This window comes from Oncorhynchus masou, chromosome 11 (assembly GCF_036934945.1).
Source record: "Oncorhynchus masou masou isolate Uvic2021 chromosome 11, UVic_Omas_1.1, whole genome shotgun sequence".
Classification (NCBI taxonomy): Eukaryota; Metazoa; Chordata; class Actinopteri; order Salmoniformes; family Salmonidae; genus Oncorhynchus; species Oncorhynchus masou.
The window spans coordinates 17,961,093-17,982,450 of record NC_088222.1 but is presented as its reverse complement, the minus strand read 5'-3'; the positions used below and the strand labels follow the sequence as shown (position 1 = coordinate 17,982,450).

General features: G+C 41.8%; 1 protein-coding gene across 1 annotated transcript in view; it reads right to left on the bottom strand.

Moving 5' to 3' along the window:
* The window catches only part of LOC135548231 (zinc finger SWIM domain-containing protein 6-like), a 72,004-nt gene that overhangs the window by 6,603 nt on the left and 44,043 nt on the right, over window positions 1-21,358 (bottom strand). Inside the window, exons 3-12 of the mRNA XM_064977605.1 lie at window positions 20,454-20,602; window positions 20,177-20,327; window positions 11,486-11,656; window positions 10,758-10,949; window positions 10,471-10,617; window positions 8,536-8,682; window positions 3,775-4,035; window positions 3,524-3,659; window positions 823-980; window positions 526-689 (exon numbers count right to left, since the gene is read on the bottom strand). Of these exons, the coding sequence (XP_064833677.1) occupies window positions 526-689; window positions 823-980; window positions 3,524-3,659; window positions 3,775-4,035; window positions 8,536-8,682; window positions 10,471-10,617; window positions 10,758-10,949; window positions 11,486-11,656; window positions 20,177-20,327; window positions 20,454-20,602 (1,676 nt within the window). The remainder of the gene's footprint in view (window positions 1-525; window positions 690-822; window positions 981-3,523; window positions 3,660-3,774; window positions 4,036-8,535; window positions 8,683-10,470; window positions 10,618-10,757; window positions 10,950-11,485; window positions 11,657-20,176; window positions 20,328-20,453; window positions 20,603-21,358) is intronic.

Sequence of the window (21,358 nt, the reverse complement as noted above, 5' to 3'; positions counted from 1 at the left end):
ACACCTTGGCTTTCTTTGCAATTTCTCGAAAGGAAAGACCTACACTTTTAAGGATTATAATGGTCTGTCTTCCTTTGTTAATTGCCTTTTTCTCACCATTATGATAGCAATATACTACTTCCTGTAGTACAATACTTTCAAAATAATGCTTAAGAGGGTGTAGTAACAGTCTGTTCCAACACCGCTTTAATACAGACAGAGGGCTTGTAAGTAATCAACAAAAGTTGGGACACATGTAGGAATTGTTAGCATCAACCTTCAAGGCTTAATTTACTTCCATCACTGCAGACCAGCTGTAAGTTGTTCACCCATTACTTGTTCCCTGAAAAAGGCCTTTTTAAATAACTGTGAAATGTACATTATTTATCAGTTTTTGGTAACCTAAACTTTTATTAAACCTCTGGCAGTTTACCGTTTACCTTTGTACCAGTTCAGGTTATTCACTGGACTTGAACTGCTTAAATGTCTATAAGAACTAGGAAAATGGGGGTGGCTAAAATGTTTGACCGGTAGTGTATATGTTACCTGAAGGCCCAGCTCCAGTGAGACTTTAAGCAGTGTGAGGTCTGGCAGGCTGTCCATCAGAGTAGCGATCTTGAAGGCATCCTGAGCCAGTTTGAAGATGTGAGACGAGGAGTGGATGTTCTTCTGGATGGACTCTAACACCGTTTCTAACTTACGCCCATCGCCTGAGAGACAAAAACCCAATATAAAACCACCTATTTGCAGAAAAGATAGTAAACATTATCTGAGCATGTGTGTATTTTTCTGTTTGTACAGTGTGTGTGTTTGTATATATAGTACATTTGTTTGTGTACATACCTTTGGCTGCGGTAAGCATGGTGGAGGCCAGTTCACATTGTTGTGACTCTATGTGAGACAGAGTGAACCAGCGAGGGTAGCGGTTAGGGACCATAGATACTATATGGTGAGGTCTGGATAGATCACCTGATGGAGCCGTGGTTTCCAGGACCGGTAACCTAAAGACACACATTTAATACACTGATGTTTAATATAACTGTTTTGCCTCTAATATGGATGCATGGGCCTTTAAGGGGTCTTCTAAGGCTCATGGGAAATCCCGGTCTCTCTGCAAGATTCAGTGCTTCTGTTAAAGCAGAGGTCAGAAATAGAAAGTCTTCATACCACTTGCTATATCTGATGCTGATTCTAGACTGTATGGTTGAAAATAAAGATTTAAATATAATACAATTCAGAGGAGTTTAACATGGGCAAAATTAAATAAAGTTGTAAATGTAGAAAGACACCCAAATGAAACCCCACGTCATAAAATAGTGTACAAAACATTATGGACACCTGCCCTTTCCATGACAGACTGACCAGGTGAAAGGTGGATTACTGATGCCACCTGTTAAATCCACAGTGAAGGGGAAAGGGAGGAGACATGTTAAACAAGGATTTGTATGCTTTGAGACATGGATTGTGTATGTGCCATTCAAATGGTAAATAGGCTAGACAAAAAGATTTACGGGCTAGACAAAAAGAGTTATGGGCTAGACAAAAAGAGTTATGGGCTAGACAAAAAGATTTATGGGCTAGACAAAAAGATTTATGGGCTAGACAAAAGATTTAAGTGCCTTTGAACAAGGTATGGTAGAACGTGCCAGGCACACCAGTTTGTGTCAAGAACTGCAACGCTGCTGGGTTTTACACACTCAACAGTTTCCCGTGTGCATCAAGAATGGTCCACAACCTAAAGGACATCCAGCCAGCTTGACACAACTGTAGGAAGCACTTGAGAAAATATGGGCCAGAATCCCTGTGGAACGCTTCGACACCTTGTAGAGTCCATGCCCCAATGAATTGAGGCTGTTCTGAGGGCAAAATGAGAGGGTGCAACTCAATACTAGGAAAGTGTATTTAATGTTTTCTACACTCAGTGTATATCAATATATACACACACACACACACACACACACACACACACACACACACACACACACACACACACACACACACACACACACACACACACACACACACACACACACACAGCAAAAAAATAATTGTCCTCTCACTGTCAACTGCGTTTATTTTCAGCAAACTTAACGTGTGTAAATATTTGAATGAACATAAGATTCAACAACTGAGACATACACTGAACAAGTTCCACAGACATGTGACTAACAGAAATGGAATAACGTGCCACTGAACAAACAGGGGGTCTAAATCAAAAGTAACAGCCAGTATCTGGTGTGGACACCAGCTGCATTAAGTACTGCAGTGCATCGCCTCCTCATGGACTGCACCAGATTTGCCAGTTTTTGCTGTGAGATGCTACCCCACTCTTCCATCAAGGCACCTGCAAGTTCCCGGACATTTCTGTGGGGAATGTCCCTAGCCCTCACCCTCCGATCCAACAGGTCCCAGAAGTGCTCAATGGGATTGAAATCTGGGCTCTTCGCTGGCCATGGCAGAACACTGACATTCCTGTCTTGCAGGAAATCACACACAGAATGAGCAGTATGGCTGGTGGCATTGTCAATGTGAAGGGTCATGTCAGGATGAGCCTGCAGGAAGGATGCCACATGAGGTAGGAGGATGTCTTCCCTGTAACGCACAGCGTTGAGATTGCTTGCAATGACAACAAGCTCAGTCCGACGATGCTATGACAACGCCCCAGACCAGGACGGATCCTCCACCTCCACCCCCCCCTGGTGAGACAAAACCGTGAGTCGTCAGTGAAGAGCACTTGTTGCCAGTCCTGTCTGGTCCAGCGACGGTGGGTTTGTGCCCATAGGCGACATTGTTGCCGGTGATGTCTGGTGAGGACCTGCCTTACAACAGGCCTACAAGCCCTCAATCAAGCCTCTCTCAGCCTATTGAGGACAGTCTGAGCACTGATGGAGGGATTGTGCGTCCCTGGTGTAACTCGGGCAGTTGTTGTTGCCATTCCTGTACCTGTCCCGCAGGTGTGATGTTCGGATGTACCGACGATGTGCATGTATTGTTACACGTGGTCTGCCACTGTGAGGACAATCAGCTGCCTGTCCTGTCTCCCTGTAGTGCTGCTTTAGGCATCTCACAGTATGGACATTGCAATTTATTGCCCTGGCCACATCTGCAGTCCTCATACCTCCTTGCAGCACGCATAAGGCACGTTCACGCAGATGAGCAGACACTGTGACCTTAATTGCCTAGCGTCTGTAAGCTGTTAGTGTCCTAATGACCGTTGCATGTTCATTAATTGTTTATAGTTCTTTGAACAAGCATGGGACACAGTGTTTAAACCCTTTACAATGAAGATCTGTGAAGATATTTGGATTTTTACAAATTATCTTTGAAAGACAAGAGTCCTGAAAAAGGGACGTTTCTTTTTTGCTGAGTTGATATATAAATAAAACTATTATTCAACCATTTTCACTGTTTAATTCTTTAACAAGGATAGCTTCCTGTCTCGTCACAGACACACACAGAATTTGAGACTCAAATGAGCCTGAGCTCCTTTTTCAACTGAAGTGTTATTTTCTGATACAGGTTTGTGTGTGCGTTTTGTACTCACCTCATGGCTCTCAGTGCAATTTTGTACGCCAGTTCAGCGTCGTGAGGTAGTAGGGAGGTGAAGAGATACTTGGCGAAAGTATGCATGGGAACACTCTCTCTGTAGAGCAACTCTCCTAGACCACTGTATGGACCAGCTACAGGAGACCGAATACAGGGTTAGGGAGTAGAGGTAGAGAAGTAGAGAGAGAGGTAGAGAGAGAGGGTGTGTGTGTGTGTGTGTGTGTGTGTGTGTGTGTGTCTCCCCCTCACCCTCTAGCAGGAAGACTGCTTGCTTGCGGAAGATCTTGACCAGGGCATCGTTCAGTTCCACTTCCTGGAGCTTGGCCAATAGCTGCTCTTCGTTGCGACACACCTTCTCCTGGGCGTATAGGCCGTCAGGCATCACCCTCTGCTGCCCTAAGCCAATCAGAGCCGTCTCTACAGCCAGTGCTACGAACGATTGGCCATCGTCCAGGAAGTGTTGTGCTGGGAAGAGGTGGGGCTCCAACCTTTTGGCTGAACTCACAGAGCCTGTAGAAAGAAAGAAAAAAACAAAAGAACATAAGAAACCACATAAAAAACAGCACAAATAAAATCTAATAGAAACCACAATAAAAAAACAGCACGTCTTTGAAATGTCACCAAAGATCAATACAGCAGTCAATCTGTCAGATTCAATACAGCAAGGTTGTGGATCAATCTGTCAGATTCAATACAGCAAGGTTGTGGATCAATCTGTCAGATTCAATACAGCAAGGTTGTGGATCAATCTGTCAGATTCAATACAGCAAGGTTGTGGATCAATCTGTCAGATTCAATACAGCAAGGTTGTGGATCAATCTGTCAGATTCAATACAGCAAGGTTGTGGATCAATCTGTCAATACAGATTCAATCTGTCAGATTCAATACAGCAAGGTTGTGGATCAATCTGTCAGATTCAATACAGCAATCTGTCAGATTCAATACAGTTGGATCAATCTGTCAGATTCAATACAGCAAGGTTGTGGATCAATCTGTCAGATTCAATACAGCAAGGTTGTGGATCAATCTGTCAGATTCAATACAGCAAGGTTGTGGATCAATCTGTCAGATTCAATACAGCAAGGTTATTATAGTAAATTAAAACTGAAACTCAACTGAAATATAAATAATGAACAAATCTGTAATTTTTTAAAATAAAAAAAAACACTACTATTATCTTTGACTCGAAAATAAATAAAACCCTCCTGAATTATGTTCCGTTTTAGCTTGAGAGGCAAAAATCTAATGGGGCTGTCAAGCTTTTTTTCTAATAGGGTTTTCAAGCTTCTGAATCTGGCGGGGCACATTGAGATTGACTTTATAATTTACAGATAGACTCATCGAGATAACGAGCAGCCCCGCAGAGATTGGGCACATTGGAGTGGCAAGTCTAAAGAACCCAACTGTAGACAAAGGTCAAGGAGTGGAGTCGGGGGAGGTGACTCTGCAACAGTCGGACACTAATGTGGTTTTCTAACAGCAAGGCTCAGATCAACATGGCGGTGTTGCCACTGTTTATAAAAAGGTTTTCTTCATAATGTCCCACACCCATATCACAAACTGAAAACATAATATGATTATGTATGTACACCTTGCAGAATCGGTTAGAGAGCCTCAAATCATATTTATTTGTATATATCCACTGTACACATAAATTAAGGAAAATGAGTTCCTGTTTCAGTCATGGGTTTGGTCACGTTCGTGTGGGTCAAACAAAAACACCCTAATGATTAGTTGACAATAGAGCCTCCGAAAGCGATGGCTGCAGGATGAAGTCTGTGAGGAGCAACTGCAAAAACTTGCAATCGACTGAAGTCAAAACTTCACCTTAGACCACATCATTTTTGTAAAGTTCATGCAGTCGACGTCTGACAATTTTTTCCCCCACTTTAAAAAGGCACCGACTTGACAAAAGTGATCTGCTCCAACACGTCTTTTGAGATTAGCACAATGCAAGGCCGAGTATCTGCGCATATGCACCCGTGCGCTTCACGCTGCTACAACCTGGTTGCTATTGGACCAAAACGGTGAAGAAGTTTAGCTTCACGCTGCTACAACCTGGTAACTATTGGACCAAAACAGTGAAGAAGTTTAGCTTCACGCTACTACAACCTGGTAGCTATTGGACCAAAACAGTGAAGAAGTTTAGCTTCAACGCTCCTGGTTTTTGACCCACTACTACTGTTTACTTCATGTATCTACGTCATCTCACTGAGTATACCTTTAAACCTAACCTATGACCTGACCCATCACCTTATACATTACTGCCCCCCCCCCCACCCAAACAGTTTATTGGATAGGCTTCTTTCTGTCACTAACATAAAAACGAAATAATATAAAAACTAAATACATTTTTTATAAAACTTAAAAAACACGAAGAAAGTGGATCTGAAAACAAACTAAAACTAAACTGAATTTCAAATAAAACCTTAAAAACGAATAGAAATAAAAACACAAAACTATAATAACCTACAATACAGTCACCTCCATTATTATGAAATTAGCTCTGCGCTGTCCCAGAACACTACAACATACCATTTCAGTGATGCAGAGCTACTGGGTGTCCAGGTGCTAGTTTTACCCCCAGCAACAACACACCAGATAGGGATATAGTCTACAGTCTGCACCAAAATGACTTATTTCAACCAAGGCCAAAGTCTCTTAGGGCTTCACAATGATCTATGTTTGATGTGCTTGTTTCAGGTGTCCTTTGACAGCTCTTTGGTCTTGGTCATATTAGAGTTTGGAGTGTGACTGTTTGAGGTTGTGGACAGGTGTCTTTTATACTGATAACAAGTTCAAACAGGTGATGTGATTTTCTGTTGTTTTTTCCCCCCTCATTTTGTCTGTCATAGTTGAAGTGTACCTATGATGAAAGGCCTCTCATCTTTTTAAGTGGGAGAACTTGCACAATTGGTGGCTGACTAAATACTTTTTTGCCCCACTGTATACACACACCTCGTGTTGTGACAAGGTAGGGGTGATATACAGAAGATGGTCTTTTACCAAATAGGGCTAAGTCCATATTATAGCAAGAACAGTTCAAATAAGCAAAGAGAAACAACAGTACATCATTACTTTCAGGCATGAAGGTCAGCCAATTCGGAAAATGTCAAGAACTTTGAAAGTTTCTTCAAGTTCAGTCGCAAAAACCATCAAGCGCTATGATGAAACTGGCTCACATGAGGACCGGCACAGGAAAAGAAGACCCAGAGTTTCCTCTGCTGCAGAGGGTAAGTTCATTAGAGTTACCAGCCTCAGAAATTGCAGCCCAAATAAATGCTTCACAGAGTTCAAGTAACAGACACATCTCAACATCAACTGTTCAGAGGAGACTGGTTGAATCAGGACTTCATGGACAAATTGCTGCAAAGAAACCAGTACTGTCAAATCAAATGTATTTATAAAGCCCATCTTACATCAGCTGATGTCACAAAGTGCTGTACTGAAACCCAGCCTAAAACCCCAAACAGCAGGCAATGCAGGTGTAGAAGCACGGACACCAATAATAAGAAGAGACTTGCTTGGGCCAAGAAACACGAGCAATGGACATTAGACCGGTGGAAATCTGTCCTTGGTCTGATGATTCCAAATTTGAGATTTTAGGTTCCAACTGCCGTGTCTTTGTGAGACGCAGAGTAGGTGAACCGATGATCTCAGCATGTGTGGTTCCCACTGTGAAGCATGGAGGAGGCGGTGTGATGGTTTGGGGTGCTTTACTTTTCTATATGTGTTATTGCATAGTTTCGATGTCTTCTCTATTATTCTACAATGTAGAAAATAGTACAAATAAGGAAAAACCCTGGAATGAGTAGTTATGTCCAAACTTTTGACTGATACTGTGGGTGTGTGTGTGTGTGTGTGTATGTGTATATACTGAACACTACCATTCAGAAGTGTAGGTCACTTAGAAATGTCCTCGTTTGTGAAAGAAAAGCGCATTTTTGTCCATTAAAATAACATAATATTTATCAGAAATACAGTGTAGACATTGTTAATGTTGTAAATGACTATTGTAGCTGGAAACGGGAGATCTACATAGGCATACAGAGGCCCATTATCAGCAACCATCACTCTTGTGTTCCAATGGCACGTTGTGTTAGCTAACCCAACTTTATAATTTTAAAAGGCTAATTGATCATTAGAAAACCCTTTTGCAATTATGTTAGCACAGCTGAAAACTGCTGTTCGGATTAAAGAAGCAATAAAACTGGCCTTTTTTAGATTAGTTGAGTATTTGGAGCATCAGCATTTGTGGGTTCGATTACAGGCTCAAAATGGCCAGAAACAAAGAACTTTCTTCTGAAACTCAATCTATTCTTGTTCTGAGAAATTAAGGCTAATCCATGTGAGAAATTGCCAAGAAACTGAAGATCTTGACCAACGCTGTGTACTACTCCCTTCACAGAATAGTGCAAACTGGCTCTAACTCGAAAAGAAAGAGGAGTGAGAGGCCCCGGGTGCACAACTGAGCAAGAGGACAAGTGAATTAAAGTGTCTAGTTTGAGAAACAGACGCCTCACAAGTCCTCAACTGGCAGCTTCATTAAATAGTACCCGCAAAACTCCAGTCTCAACGTCAACAGTGAAGAGGCGACTCCGGGATGCTGGCCTTCTTGGCAGAGTTCCTCTGTCCAGTATCTGTTCTTTTTGCCCATCTTAATCTTTTATTTTTATTGGCCAGTCTGAGATATGGCTTTTTCTTTGCAACTCTGCCTAGAAGGCCAGCATCCAGGAGTCGCCTCTTCACTGTTGACGTTGAGACTGGTGTTTTGCTGGTACTATTTAATGACACACACACACAGTGTCTGGCCTAGAAGAACAGGAACACTAGGACCCGTCTGACAGAACCAATCACACCCAATCATCACTGATGACATCACTAATTTCTTCCTCAGCCATCCTCCAATCACAGCTCATGAATAAGAGATGGATCAGAATAAAAACTGTCGAATTACAATGCATTAAATATGAAGGAAAGAGAGTGAGAAAGTGTGGGCCTACGTGTACCTGAGAAGTCTAGGAAGGCGTTGCCCCCCTCCTCGTCTCCCCGTCCCGTGTCCAGTAGGGTGCTGAACAGAGTGCCAATAGGGTCCAAGGGGTGGCCCACCCAGCCCTCCATGTTAGTGACTGACGTCATGCCTTTATGGAGCAGCTCTGGAGAGGACACAGACCACATACTGTTATTACCCTAGTTACACAGTTAACACACGTATTACCCTAGTTACACAGTTAACACACGTATTACCCTAGTTACACAGTTAATACACGTATTACCCTAGTTACACAGTTAATACACGTATTACCCTAGTTACACAGTTAATACACGTATTACCCTAGTTACACAGTTAATACACGTATTACCCTAGTTACACAGTTAATACACGTATTACCCTAGTTACACAGTTAATACACGTATTACCCTAGTTACACAGTTAATACACGTATTACCCTAGTTACACAGTTAATACACATATTACCCTAGTTACACAGTTAATACACGTAGTACTCTAGTTACACAGTTAATACACGTACTACTCTAGTTACGGTTAATACGCTAGTTACAGTCAATACACACAATACTCAAGTTACACAGTCATTACTCTAGTTACGCAGTCACACGCATTACTCTAGTTATGCAGTCACAAGTATTACTCTAGTTACACAGTTAATACTCTAGTTACACAGTCAATACTCTAGTTACACAGTTAATACACGTATTACTCTAGTTACGGTTAATACACTGTTATTACCCTAGTTACACAGGTAATACACTGCTATTACCCTAGTTACGCAGTTAATACACTGCTATTACCCTAGTTACGCAGGTAATACACTGCTATTACCCTAGTTACGCAGGTAATACACTGCTATTACCCTAGTTACACAGGTAATACACTGCTATTACCCTAGTTACACAGGTAATACACTGCTATTACCCTAGTTACACAGGTAATACACTGCTATTACCCTAGTTACACAGGTAATACACTGCTATTACCCTAGTTACACAGGTAATACACTGCTATTACCCTAGTTACACAGGTAATACACTGCTATTACCCTAGTTACACAGGTAATACACTGTTATTACCCTAGTTACACAGGTAATACACTGTTATTACCCTAGTTACACAGGTAATACAATGTTATTACCCTAGTTAGACAGGTAATACAATGTTATTACCCTAGTTAGACAGTTAATACACTGTTATTACCCTAGTTACACAGGTAATACACTGTTATTACCCTAGTTACACAGGTAATACACTGGTATTACCCTATTTACACAGCTAATACACTGTTATTACTCTGTTTACACTGTTATTACTCAAGTTACAGTTAATACACTATTAACTATTACCACAGTTAATACAACCAAATGTATTTATAAAGCCCTTTTTACGTCAGCCGATGTCACAAAGTGCTGTACAGGAACCCAGCCTAAAACCCCAAACAGCAAGCAACGCAGGTGTAGAAGCACAGTGGCTAGGAAAAACTCCCTAAAAAGGCAAGAACCTAGGAAGAAACCTAGAGAGGAACCAGGCTCTGAGGGGTGGCCAGTCCTCTTCTGGCTGCGCCGGGTGGAGATTATAACAGAAAATGGCCAAGATGTTCAAACGTTCATAGATGACGTGCAGGGTCAGATAATAATAATCACAGTGGTTGTAGAGGGTGCAACAGGTCAGTACCTCATTATTAAATGTCAGTTGACTTTTCATAGCCGATCATTCAGAGTTCGAGACAGCAGGTGCGGTACACTATTATTACATGGTTTATACACAGCTAATACACTGTTAGTACATTGACATTACAGTTTATATACTGTCCCTACAGTTAGTACACTGGTATTATATGGTTAACATACAGGTACAAACAAAGACAGGAGTGAGAGTGAGGCCGTCCTTTAGTGAAACAGTAGAAATGAAACGATGAAGAACTGACCTTTTTTGTGGTTGCGGAGGAGCTGTAGTTGTTTCTGTTGCTGCCGTTTGAGTGTGTTGACAATAGCAATGGCCAATCGCAAGGCTTCCCTGGGATAACCATGTGACCGCAGCGCGTCAACCCTCGCACACGCTGTTGGGACGTGCTCTGCAAGAGGGATGGGAGGGGGGATTTCAATAGACTACCAAAACCAAAGCTACTTCAACTAAATAAAACAAAAAATCCCCAAAATTGCCTTCTAAATCCCTCCCCTCCTTTCGTCATTGTCAACACAAATACACACTCACCATGCCAGAGGGGCCATCCGCGGGCGTCAAACAGTGCCCCTCCACTGCCGTGGTTGTCGTGGGGACAGTGTGTGTGTGTGTGTGTGCAGAGGTCATGTGTGATGACGCGCTGCAGATGTGTGTCCTGCCAGTGCAGGTCGCAGGCCTCAATGGCCCTCGTAAACACTGTCCTATGAGGACGAGACGACAAGTCTGGGAGAGAGGGCGATTAGGGAGAGGGGTGAGGGTGGGTAGAAAAGAGGAGTGAAAGAAGAGGACAATGTGAGAAGAGAACAATGTGAAAATATTCATTAAAAAACATTGCTTTGATCAGCCACCTAAAGCTAAAGCTTCCTGGGTGAAATGCTCATTCACTGCACTGTTCCTACTCAGAAGCCTCAGATACATTTTTAAAGGGTATTTTCTCTAATTTAGCTCAGACTGGGACAGGGGCAGCTGTAGCTATAAGACCCAGCTTGGGTTATTGGGCTTATTCCATCAGACAGAGAAACGAATAAGAACAGGGCAGAGACATGGAGAGATGGAGAGATGGAGAGAGTTGATTAAAAGAGACATGGAGACCGAGCGAGGGATCGACAGAGAGAACATGATTAAAAGGAGGAGGCTTTTCTCGCACACGCTCAGTGTGGTTGTCCCACCTGGGTGGCAGGGGCACCCTGAGGCAGTGTGTTGGTCAGGTGTGTGTGAGATGTGTGCATGTTTGTCTGTCTACGTGTGCGTTTTCTCACCTGGGTTGCCGTGCGGTAGTGCATGTGTGAGGTTGGGTAGTTCGTTGCCATGGTTTCCGTCCTCCCATGGACACACATCGATGCTGTTCCACCGTCTAAGCTGTCTCAGCCACACACACTTCTGCTCCGACTTACAGTGGGGGTTCAGCACAATACACATCCACAGGGTACCTGCACACACAAAGGATGTTTCTGTCATTATTATTCATCCTTGAATCATGTCATTTCATTCTATGAAAAGGGAACACTAGATACCATTAAAAGGTTTTGGACCTTGCATTTATCTTTTCAATAAACACATGCCTACATGCCTGCCACACACACACACTTTGATTACCTGAAGCATGAGCTGAAAAGGGGATGGGTTATGGATGAAGGGAGGGAGGGAAGGATAGAGGCAGAGGAAAGAATAGAGATTTAGAGAGTAAACCGAAGGCATCAAAAATAAGTATGAAAAAACAGTGACTATTATGAGAAATGAACAGAAAAAGAGGACAGATGACAGAATGAGACACGAGGAGTGAGAGGTGAAGCTAAAGAACAGGAGAGGGGGATGAGATAGGAAGGTGGGAAGGAAGGGGGGGAGGAGTCACTTTATCCTCTGTCTGCGCGGCATCAAGGACAACAGAAAGAAGAGAGAGGAGAGGGGAGAAAACAGAGTGGATGAGATGGGAAGGAAAAGTCGGGAGTGAAGAAATGTAAGAGAAAGAATGAAGAGGAGGCAAGATTGCAGAAAGGGAGAGAAGGAAAGAAGACAAAGGGAAGAGGAGAATGTGCATCCATCAAGCAGGAGGAATCTCCAAAACATTAAAAGCATGATGATGCATTGAAATGATCCAGAAATAAGGGATGAACTACCCTTAGAACAGAAAGAGAGAAAGAAACCAAAACAGAGACAGAAAGGGGGGATAAATAATATACTTCCAACAACCAACTACCATGACAACAGGGTTGTGGTTATGGGATGTTGCTTGGGCAGGTTACTATTGGATGTCGTTACGAGGCTAGGGCTAAGTTCTACTGGATCTGGTTACTAGACTAGGGTCTATCTAGACTCTCCCCCGATTAGACACTAACAAGGAATAATTCCTAAAGCCTTCCTGCTTATCGTGAATATGGACAGTGTGCAGTTCAGTGTTCACGCACAGCTACTTCAGCTGTGGTTCATTATGACAAGAGGAAAGGAAGCGAGAGGGACTACAGAAACACATTCAACACTGTACATCCAGTGGTCTCCTTCAGCTGGCTGGCACCCACACACACGTCCGCAGTGAGAAATCATGGCTTCTATTTCTCCCTCCTCACCAACCTAAGCCAGATGAGAACCAGCGTCTCAGACTCCAAATGATCCAACACACACATTCATTAAAACAATATTGGGCTCAGCAAGATGGATTTATCTCCTGACACACACATGCACAGACACAAACACAAGCCATCACTTCACCCCCCCCTCCCATCCCCCTTTATTTCCATGGATGGGTCTAATTTGAACATTCAGCCCACAATTCATCAATTCATCTGTCAAAAGAGGGAAAGAGAGAAAGAAGGAAAAATAGAGGGAGACAGAAAGAGAGAGAGCGAAATACCCAGCTCACAATATCAGAACACATTTTAGGTTGTAAAAAGCATATTTCACAAAACACCTAGCTCACACCCTACAAATACATAACAGACTGACAATACACTCCTGATACAAGCCAAACACTACCCATCATGCAATCAGTCGTCATATCACAATGTGCAGAGAGATAGTGCCTTCAGGCAATTTTTTTCTCACCATCTACACACAATAACCCGAAATGACAAAGTGGGAAAATGTTTAGATTTTCTTGCACCCAATGACCACTGACAGAACTAAAAAGTTAACTGGCTGAGATGGGAGAACAACCATCTCTGCAGCACACCAATCTGGCCTTTATGGGAGAGTGGCCAGACGGATTACATATCTGAGAAAAAGGCACGACAGCACACCTGTAGTTTATAATAAAGGCACATGACAGCACACCTGTAGTTTATAATAAAGGCACATGACAGCACACCTGTAGTTTATAAAAAGGCACATGACAGCACACCTGTAGTTTATAAAAAGGCACATGACAGCACACCTGTAGTTTATAAAAAAAGGCACATGACAGCACACCTGTAGTTTATAAAAAAAGGCACGACAGCACACCTGTAGTTTATAAAAAAAGGCACATGACAGCACACCTGTAGTTTATAAAAAGGCACGACAGCACACCTGTAGTTTATAAAAAAGGCACGACAGCACACCTGTAGTTTATAAAAAAAGGCACATGACAGCACACCTGTAATTTATAAAAAGGCACATGACAGCACACCTGTAGTTTATAAAAAGGCACATGACAGCACACCTGGAGTTTATAAATCCTGTTAACCTCTTACACTTATGGTGGCGCTATTTCATTTTTGGAAGAAAAACGTTCCCGTTTTAAACAAGATATTTTGTCACAAAAAGATGCTCGACTATGCATATAATTGCTACTGTTCGAAAGAAAACACTCTGACGTGTCCAGAAATACAAATATCTTCTCTGTGCGTGCCCTTTAACGTGAGCTTCAGGCAAAACCAAGATGAGATGGCATCCAGGAAATGACAAGGATTTTTGAGGCTCTGTTTTCCATGGTCTCCTTATATGGCTGTGAACGCGAGAGGAGTAAGTCTGCCCTTTCTGTCGTTTCCCCAAGGTGTCTGCAGCATTGTGACGTATTTGTAGGCAGATCGTTGGAAGATTGACCATAAGAGACCACATTTACCACGTGTCCGCCCGGTGTCCTGCGCCGAAATTGGTGCGCAAAAGTCACCTGCCAGTATTTTTCCATGGGGCACAGAGAGAAGCAAGCTTCCACGAACTGCATGTCAATGAAGAGATATGTGAAAAAACACCTTGAGGATTGATTCCAAACAACGTTTGCCATGTTTCGGTCGATATTATGTAGTTAATCCGGAAAAAGTTTCACGTTGTAGGTGACTGCATTTTCGGTTCGTTTCGGTAGCCAGGCGCAATGTAGAAAACGGAACGATTTCTCCTACACACAGACGCTTTCAGGAAACACTGCGCATTTGGTATGTGGCTGGGAGTCTCCTCATTGAAAACATCAGAAGCTCTTCAAAGGTAAATGATTTTATTTATTTGGTTATCTGGCTTTTGTGAAAATGTTGCGTGCTACATGCTACACAAAATGCTATGCTAGCTTTGCATACTCTTACACAAATTAGTCAATTTCTATGGTTCAAAAGCATATTTTGAAAATCTGAGATGACAGTGTTGTTAAGAAAAGGCTAAGCTTGAGAGCAAACGCATTATTTTAATTTTATTTGCGATTTTCAGAAATCGTTAACGTTGCGTTATGCTAATGAGCCTGAGGCTTAGTCACAATCCCGGATCCGGGATGGGGAGTTTCAAGAGGTTAAGGCTCGGGACAATACTGTCCCCTTTGGATGAATTGCGTGCCCATAGTAAACTGAAAAAAAATCTGTCCAAAATTGCTAATATATGCATATAATAATAATTATTGAATAGAAAACACTCTAAAGCTTCTAAAACCGTTTGAATTATGTCTGTATGTATAGCAGAACTCACAGGGCAGCCAATCTCCCAAACTAGTTTTCTCATTCAGAAAGTTGGACCAACTTTGACGTCATCGCCCCCACCCTTCCCAACCAGCTATGGATATGGGAACAGTTTCTATGTCTTCCGCGAGATGTCTTCTATCAGTAGAGCGTTTAATTATGCAAATCGCACGAGCTTTGACCCTTTGGCAGGCAAAATAGTGGGTGTCGCGAGAAAATAGATGCGCGTTCGGGCGCGAATTGTACACAGTCATTCCTCCGTTCCAGATTGTCTGAGAGGAATTGCTTTTGTCCGGTTGAATCGCCAATTGTTTTGTACGTTAATAACATCCTAAAAGCTTGATTCTGCACTTAGTTTGACCAGTTTAGTCATTCTGGATGCATTTCAGCTAGAACTTGTAGTATATGCTAATACAAAGACACACGACTTGAAACCAAACAATGTATTGGGTAAGTATGACTCCTTCCACTACATTCTGATCGAAGACCATCAAAGGTAAGGGAATATTTATGTTGTAATTTTGTGTTTCTGTTGACTCCAACATAGCGGAGAAATATTGCTTATGTCTGAGCGCCGTCTCAGATTATTGAATAGTGAAAGATTTCCGTAATGTTAAAAATATGTGACAAAGCGATTGCATTAAGAAGCAGTGTATCTTTCGAACTATATGTAGAACATGTATATTTAGTCAAAGTTTATGATGTGTATTGCTGTTATCTGGCGTTATCTGGCGGAGCTATCTATAATTTCTCTGGACATTTTTTAGCATTTTCTGAACATGGCGTCAATGTAAACGGAGATTTATGGATATAAATTGCATATTATTGAAAAAAACAAATGTACTGTGTAACATGTCCTATTACTGTCATCTGATGAAGATTTTCAAAAGGTTAGTGAATTATTTTTCTTTTAATCCTGCGTTTGTGATTGCATCTTTTTTTCGACAAAATGGCTACATATCGTCTGTCTTTGTGGTGGTTTGAAATACATATGTGCTATGTTTTCGCCGTAAAACATTTTTGAAATCTGACTCGCTGGGTAGATGAACAAGGTGTTTACAGTGCCTTGCGAAAGTATTCGGCCCCCTTGAACTTTGCGACCTTTTGCCACATTTCAGGCTTCAAACATAAAGATATAAAACTTTATTTTTTTGTGAAGAATCAACAACAAGTGGGACACAATCATGAAGTGGAACGACATTTATTGGATATTTCAAACTTTTTTAACAAATCAAAAACTGAAAAATTGGGCGTGCAAAATTATTCAGCCCCTTTACTTTCAGTGCAGCAAACTCTCTCCAGAAGTTCAGTGAGGATCTCTGAATGATCCAATGTTGACCTAAATGACTAATGATGATTCTTCATAAAAAAATAAAGTCTTATATCTTTATGTTTGAAGCCTGAAATGTGGCAAAAGGTCGCAAAGTTCAAGGGGGCCGAATACTTTCGCAAGGCACTGTATCTTTCATTTGAGCTATTGGACTTGTTAATGTGTGGAGGTTAAATATTTCTAAGAATATTTTTGCATTCTGTGCGCCACTTTTTGAGTTGAGGGGGTGGGGGGGATGCCCTTGGGGAATGTGTAGCGTGAACACGATAAAAAGGCACATGACAGCACACCTGTAGTTTATAAAAAGGCACATGACAGCACACATGTAGTTTATAAAAAGGCACATGACAGCACACCTGTAGTTTATAAAAATGCACATGACAGCACACCTGGAGTTTATAAAAAAGGCACATGACAGCACACCTGGAGTTTATAAAAAGGCACATGAAAGACTCAGGCAAAAGATTCTGTGGTCTGATGAGATGAAAATGTAACTCTTTGGCCTGAAACCAAAGTGCTATGTCTGGAGAAAACCAGGCACAGCTCATCACACCATCATGCTATGGGGATGCTTATCAGCGGCAGGGACTGGGAGACTGGTACGGATAGAGGGAACAATGGATGGAGCCAAATACAGGCAAATCCTTGATGAGAACCTGCTTCAGAGTGCAAACAACCTTAGACTGGTGCAAAGATTTACGTTCCAACAGGGCAATGACCCCAAGCATGCAGCAAAAGCAATGCTGGAATGTCTTCAGAACTAGAATGTGAAAGTCATTGAGTGGCCCAGCCAAAGCCCAGACTTGAATCCCATTGAAAAATCTGTGGAAAGACTAAGCTTGCTGTTCACCACCGCTCCCCATCCAACTTCACCCCCTAGAGTCAAGGTCCGCGCCTCCGTGGAAATCTAAATAGTATAATAAAAACATCCCCATTAAAATCCATATGTTTAACTTCTCTAGGGTGGGGGGCAGCATTTGGAATTTTGGATGCATATAATTAGTAGATTTGAATAGAAAACTCTAAAGTTTCCAAAACTGTTAAAATAATGTATAACAGAACTTATTTGGCAGGCAAAAACGTGAGAAAAATCCATTCAGGAAGTAGGATTTTTTGTTGTTGTTGTAGTTTTCAATTCAATGCCATTACAGTATCCATTGACTTAGGACTCAAATTGCAGTTCCTATGCCTTCCACTAGATGTCAGTCTTTAGAAATGGTTTCAGGCTTGTATTCTGAAAAGTGAGGGAGTAAGAGCAGTCTGAATGAGTGGGCCCTGCCGTGTCACAGAGCTTTTTCATGCGCACGACCCAGAGAGTGCCTTTCTTGTTTACCTTTTATATTGACAACGTTATTGCCCGGTTTAAATATTATCAATTATTTAGGCTAAAAACAACCAGAGGATTCAATATAAACATCATTTGACATGTTTCTATGAACTTTACGGATACAATTTGGATTTTTTGTCTGCCTGTTGTGACTGCGTTTGAGCCTGTGGATTACTGAAGAAAATCTCAATTTTGTTCGCGTTTTCGGATATAAAGAGACTTTATTGAACAAAAGGAACATTTATTGGATAAATAAATGTTTTCCGAGTGCAAACATATGAAGATCATCAAAGGTAAGTGATTAATTTTATCTCTATTTATGACTTGTGTAAACTCTTCTACTTGACTGGTTACTGTTTGTAAGGATTTGTCTGCATTTTTTAAATCTGGCACCGTGGTTGGATTCACAAGAAGTTCATCTTTAAAACAATGTAAAGTAGTTGTATATTTTCTGAATTTTTATAATGAGTATTTCTGTACTTGAATTTGGTGCTCTGCAATCTCACTGGATGTTGGCCACACCCTAGAGAGGTTCAACTAGAGATGTCATTTATTTTGCATGGGCTGCGTCTCAATCCCCCAAGTCTTCCAATGGCGTCACGGGACGCGTCTGAAGTCGGTACCGCCGATCTGCGTCTGTAGTGCCCGAACAGTTTGGGCGCCACATTAAAATTGTTTTGCTCTAGTACACCCACAAGCCTCACAAGACTAGTCTGAAGATAGCCCAGAGCTCTTTGAGTCAGTGGTCTGGCAGTGCCACAGCCTTATGACGCGCGGTCACGAGAGAGGTAGCTCTCTCATGGCTTTTCTACAGATAATGGAATTCTCCGGTTGGAACATTATTGAACTTTTATGATAAAAACATCCTAAAGATTGATTCTATACTTAGTTTGACAAGTTTCTTCGACATGTAATATAAATTTTTGAACGTTTCGTCCGACTGGACCAGGTCGCACTTTTGGATTTGTTTATCAAACGCCCTAACAAAAGAAGCTATTGGACATAAATGGACATTATCGAACAAAAAATGCATTTATTGTGGAACTGCGATTCCTGGGAGTGCATTCTGATGAAGATCATCAAAGGTAAGTTAATATTTATAACGCTATTTATAAATAATGTTGACTACCCAACATGGCGGATATTTCTCTGCCGTTCTCAGATTATGCTTTTTCTGTAAAGTTTTTTGAAATCTGACACAGCGGTTACATTAAGGAGAAGTGTATCTAAAGTTCCATGCATAACACTAACATTTTTATTTCTGTGAATTCATGTGGCTCTCTGCACAATCACCGCAGGTTTTAGAACTACTGAACGTAACGTGCCATTGTAAAATTTGATTTTTTGATATAAATATGCACTTTATCGAACAAAACAAAACGTATTGTGTAACATGAAGTCCTATGAGTGTCATCTGATGAAGATCATCAAAGGTTAGTGATTAATTTTATCTCTGTTTGTGCTTTTTGTGACTCCTCTCTTTGGCTGGAAAAATGGCTGGGTTTTTCTGTGAGTTGGTGGTGACCTAATATAATCGTTGGTGGAGCTTTCGCTGTAAAGAATTTTTGAAATCAGACACAGTGGCTGGATTAACGAGAATTGTATCTTTAAAATGGTGCCTAATACTTGTATGTTTGAGAAATTAGATTTATGAGATTTCTGTTTATTTGTATTTGGCGCCCTGCAATTTCATTGGCTGTTGGCGAGGGGTTAGACAGCTTAACTGCACCTCAGATTGGAGCCCAAATTAATACTTCACGGAGTTCAAGTAACAGACACATCTCAATATGAACTGTTATTCAATGAGTTTCTATGGGGCAATAGCAGTAGGGCCAAATTCAATGTTTCATCAAATAATTGTATGTATATATATCTTTTTTTATACCTAAAGGGGTAAAAACTCTAAATCAAATAGCTAATGTATCCCTGGTATGACAATCTTAAAACAATTCCATATGTTAGCTTAGTAGAACCCAGCAATGCTGATACAGACATACCCAAGATGACTCACTGCTGTAATCGCCGCCAAAGGTGCTTCTACAGGGTATTGACTCAGGGGTGTGTATACTTACTATATGTAAATTAGATATTTCTGCATTTAATTTTCAAGAAACGCGCACTAATTTCTATGAACATGTTTTCACTTTGTCATTAGGTAGTGTGTGTAGATGAGTGCAATTTTTAAAAAATTGTAATTTATTTTTTAAATCACTTGAATTCAGGCTGTAACACAACTAAATGTGGAGTAAGTGAAGGTGTATTCTTAATTAAGGCACTGTAGGTCTAACACCACTGACTAACACACAAAATCAAACATTAACCAGGCTCACAACACTCATGTGTGTGCATGTGTATTCTCTTCAGCACCTAGTTCTTCCAAGTGATGTCGGTCCTTTGTGTGTGTGTGTGTGTGTGCGTGTGTGTGTGCCTTGCCTCTTACCTAGCTCATCCCACAGCTGTCTGTATTTGTCGGTCATGGTGGTTCCCTGTTGTCTCCACAGTGCCAGACGAGGGTCGCCCATAAACTGTTCTGTGATCAGCGTTAACATCCTGGCACCATTGGAGTCACGCATCTTCAACATCTCTCTCACCTAGAGGAGAGAGGGAGGGAGAGGGGGAGAGAGCGGGAGGGAGAGAGTTCAGCAAAGAGACAAGGGCTGTGTGTGTGTGTGTGTGTGTGTGTGTGTGTGTGTGTGTGTGTGTTTTGTATATGTTACCTTGCTGAACAGCAGGTTGAGTTGTTTCCCAGAGCCGTGGTATCCTCCCTGTGAGAGAAAGAGTTTCACCTGCTCCTGGACCTGCTCCTCATCCAGGTGCCAACAGTTCTCATCATCCACACTGGCCCCTGCCGTGGGGTCTGGGGCCCCTACACACATGGACACAAAGAGAGGTTAGTATCACACACACAGCTCATTATTTAGATTGAATGATTTTCCATTGGGCTCTCTCAGACACAAACAAAAACCAAGCAAGATGAAAATAGACCTCATATGACACCAGCTTAAGTAAAGTATCATCACACACACACACACACACACACACACACACACACACACACACACACACACACACACACACACACACACACACACACACACACACACACACACACACACACACACACACACTACATTAGTGTTGCTCATATGGACAGGGAGGTGATTTGAAGGCCCCAGGCAGAGGCCAGTCTGAGCCCCACCCCCCTCTTTTAATGTGCCATGAACACAACCAGTCATGTCTTTATCAGAATGTCAAACAATTCACTTCAAAAAGTAGGTTACATTCGCACGTTCATCCGAAACAATTCCAGCATCCAGAACAGTGCAATGGGCAGCCGCCAACTTTAACCTGGCTCACAACAACACTCATATGTGTGCATGTGTATTCTCTTCAGCACCTAGTTCTTCCAAGTGATGTCGGTCCTTGTGTGTGGCTGAAACCATCTCACCAGAGAAAGAATCCAAGCCAGCAAAACAGTGCACCTCTGTCTTACTATATGTAGGTCATGTATCTGATGCTGTCTTGCCAAAAAGAGTCCAGACAGCATCAGATACATGGGCTACACATAAACTATATATTTACATTAACATTTTAGTAATTTAGCAGACAAGCGCCTTAAAGT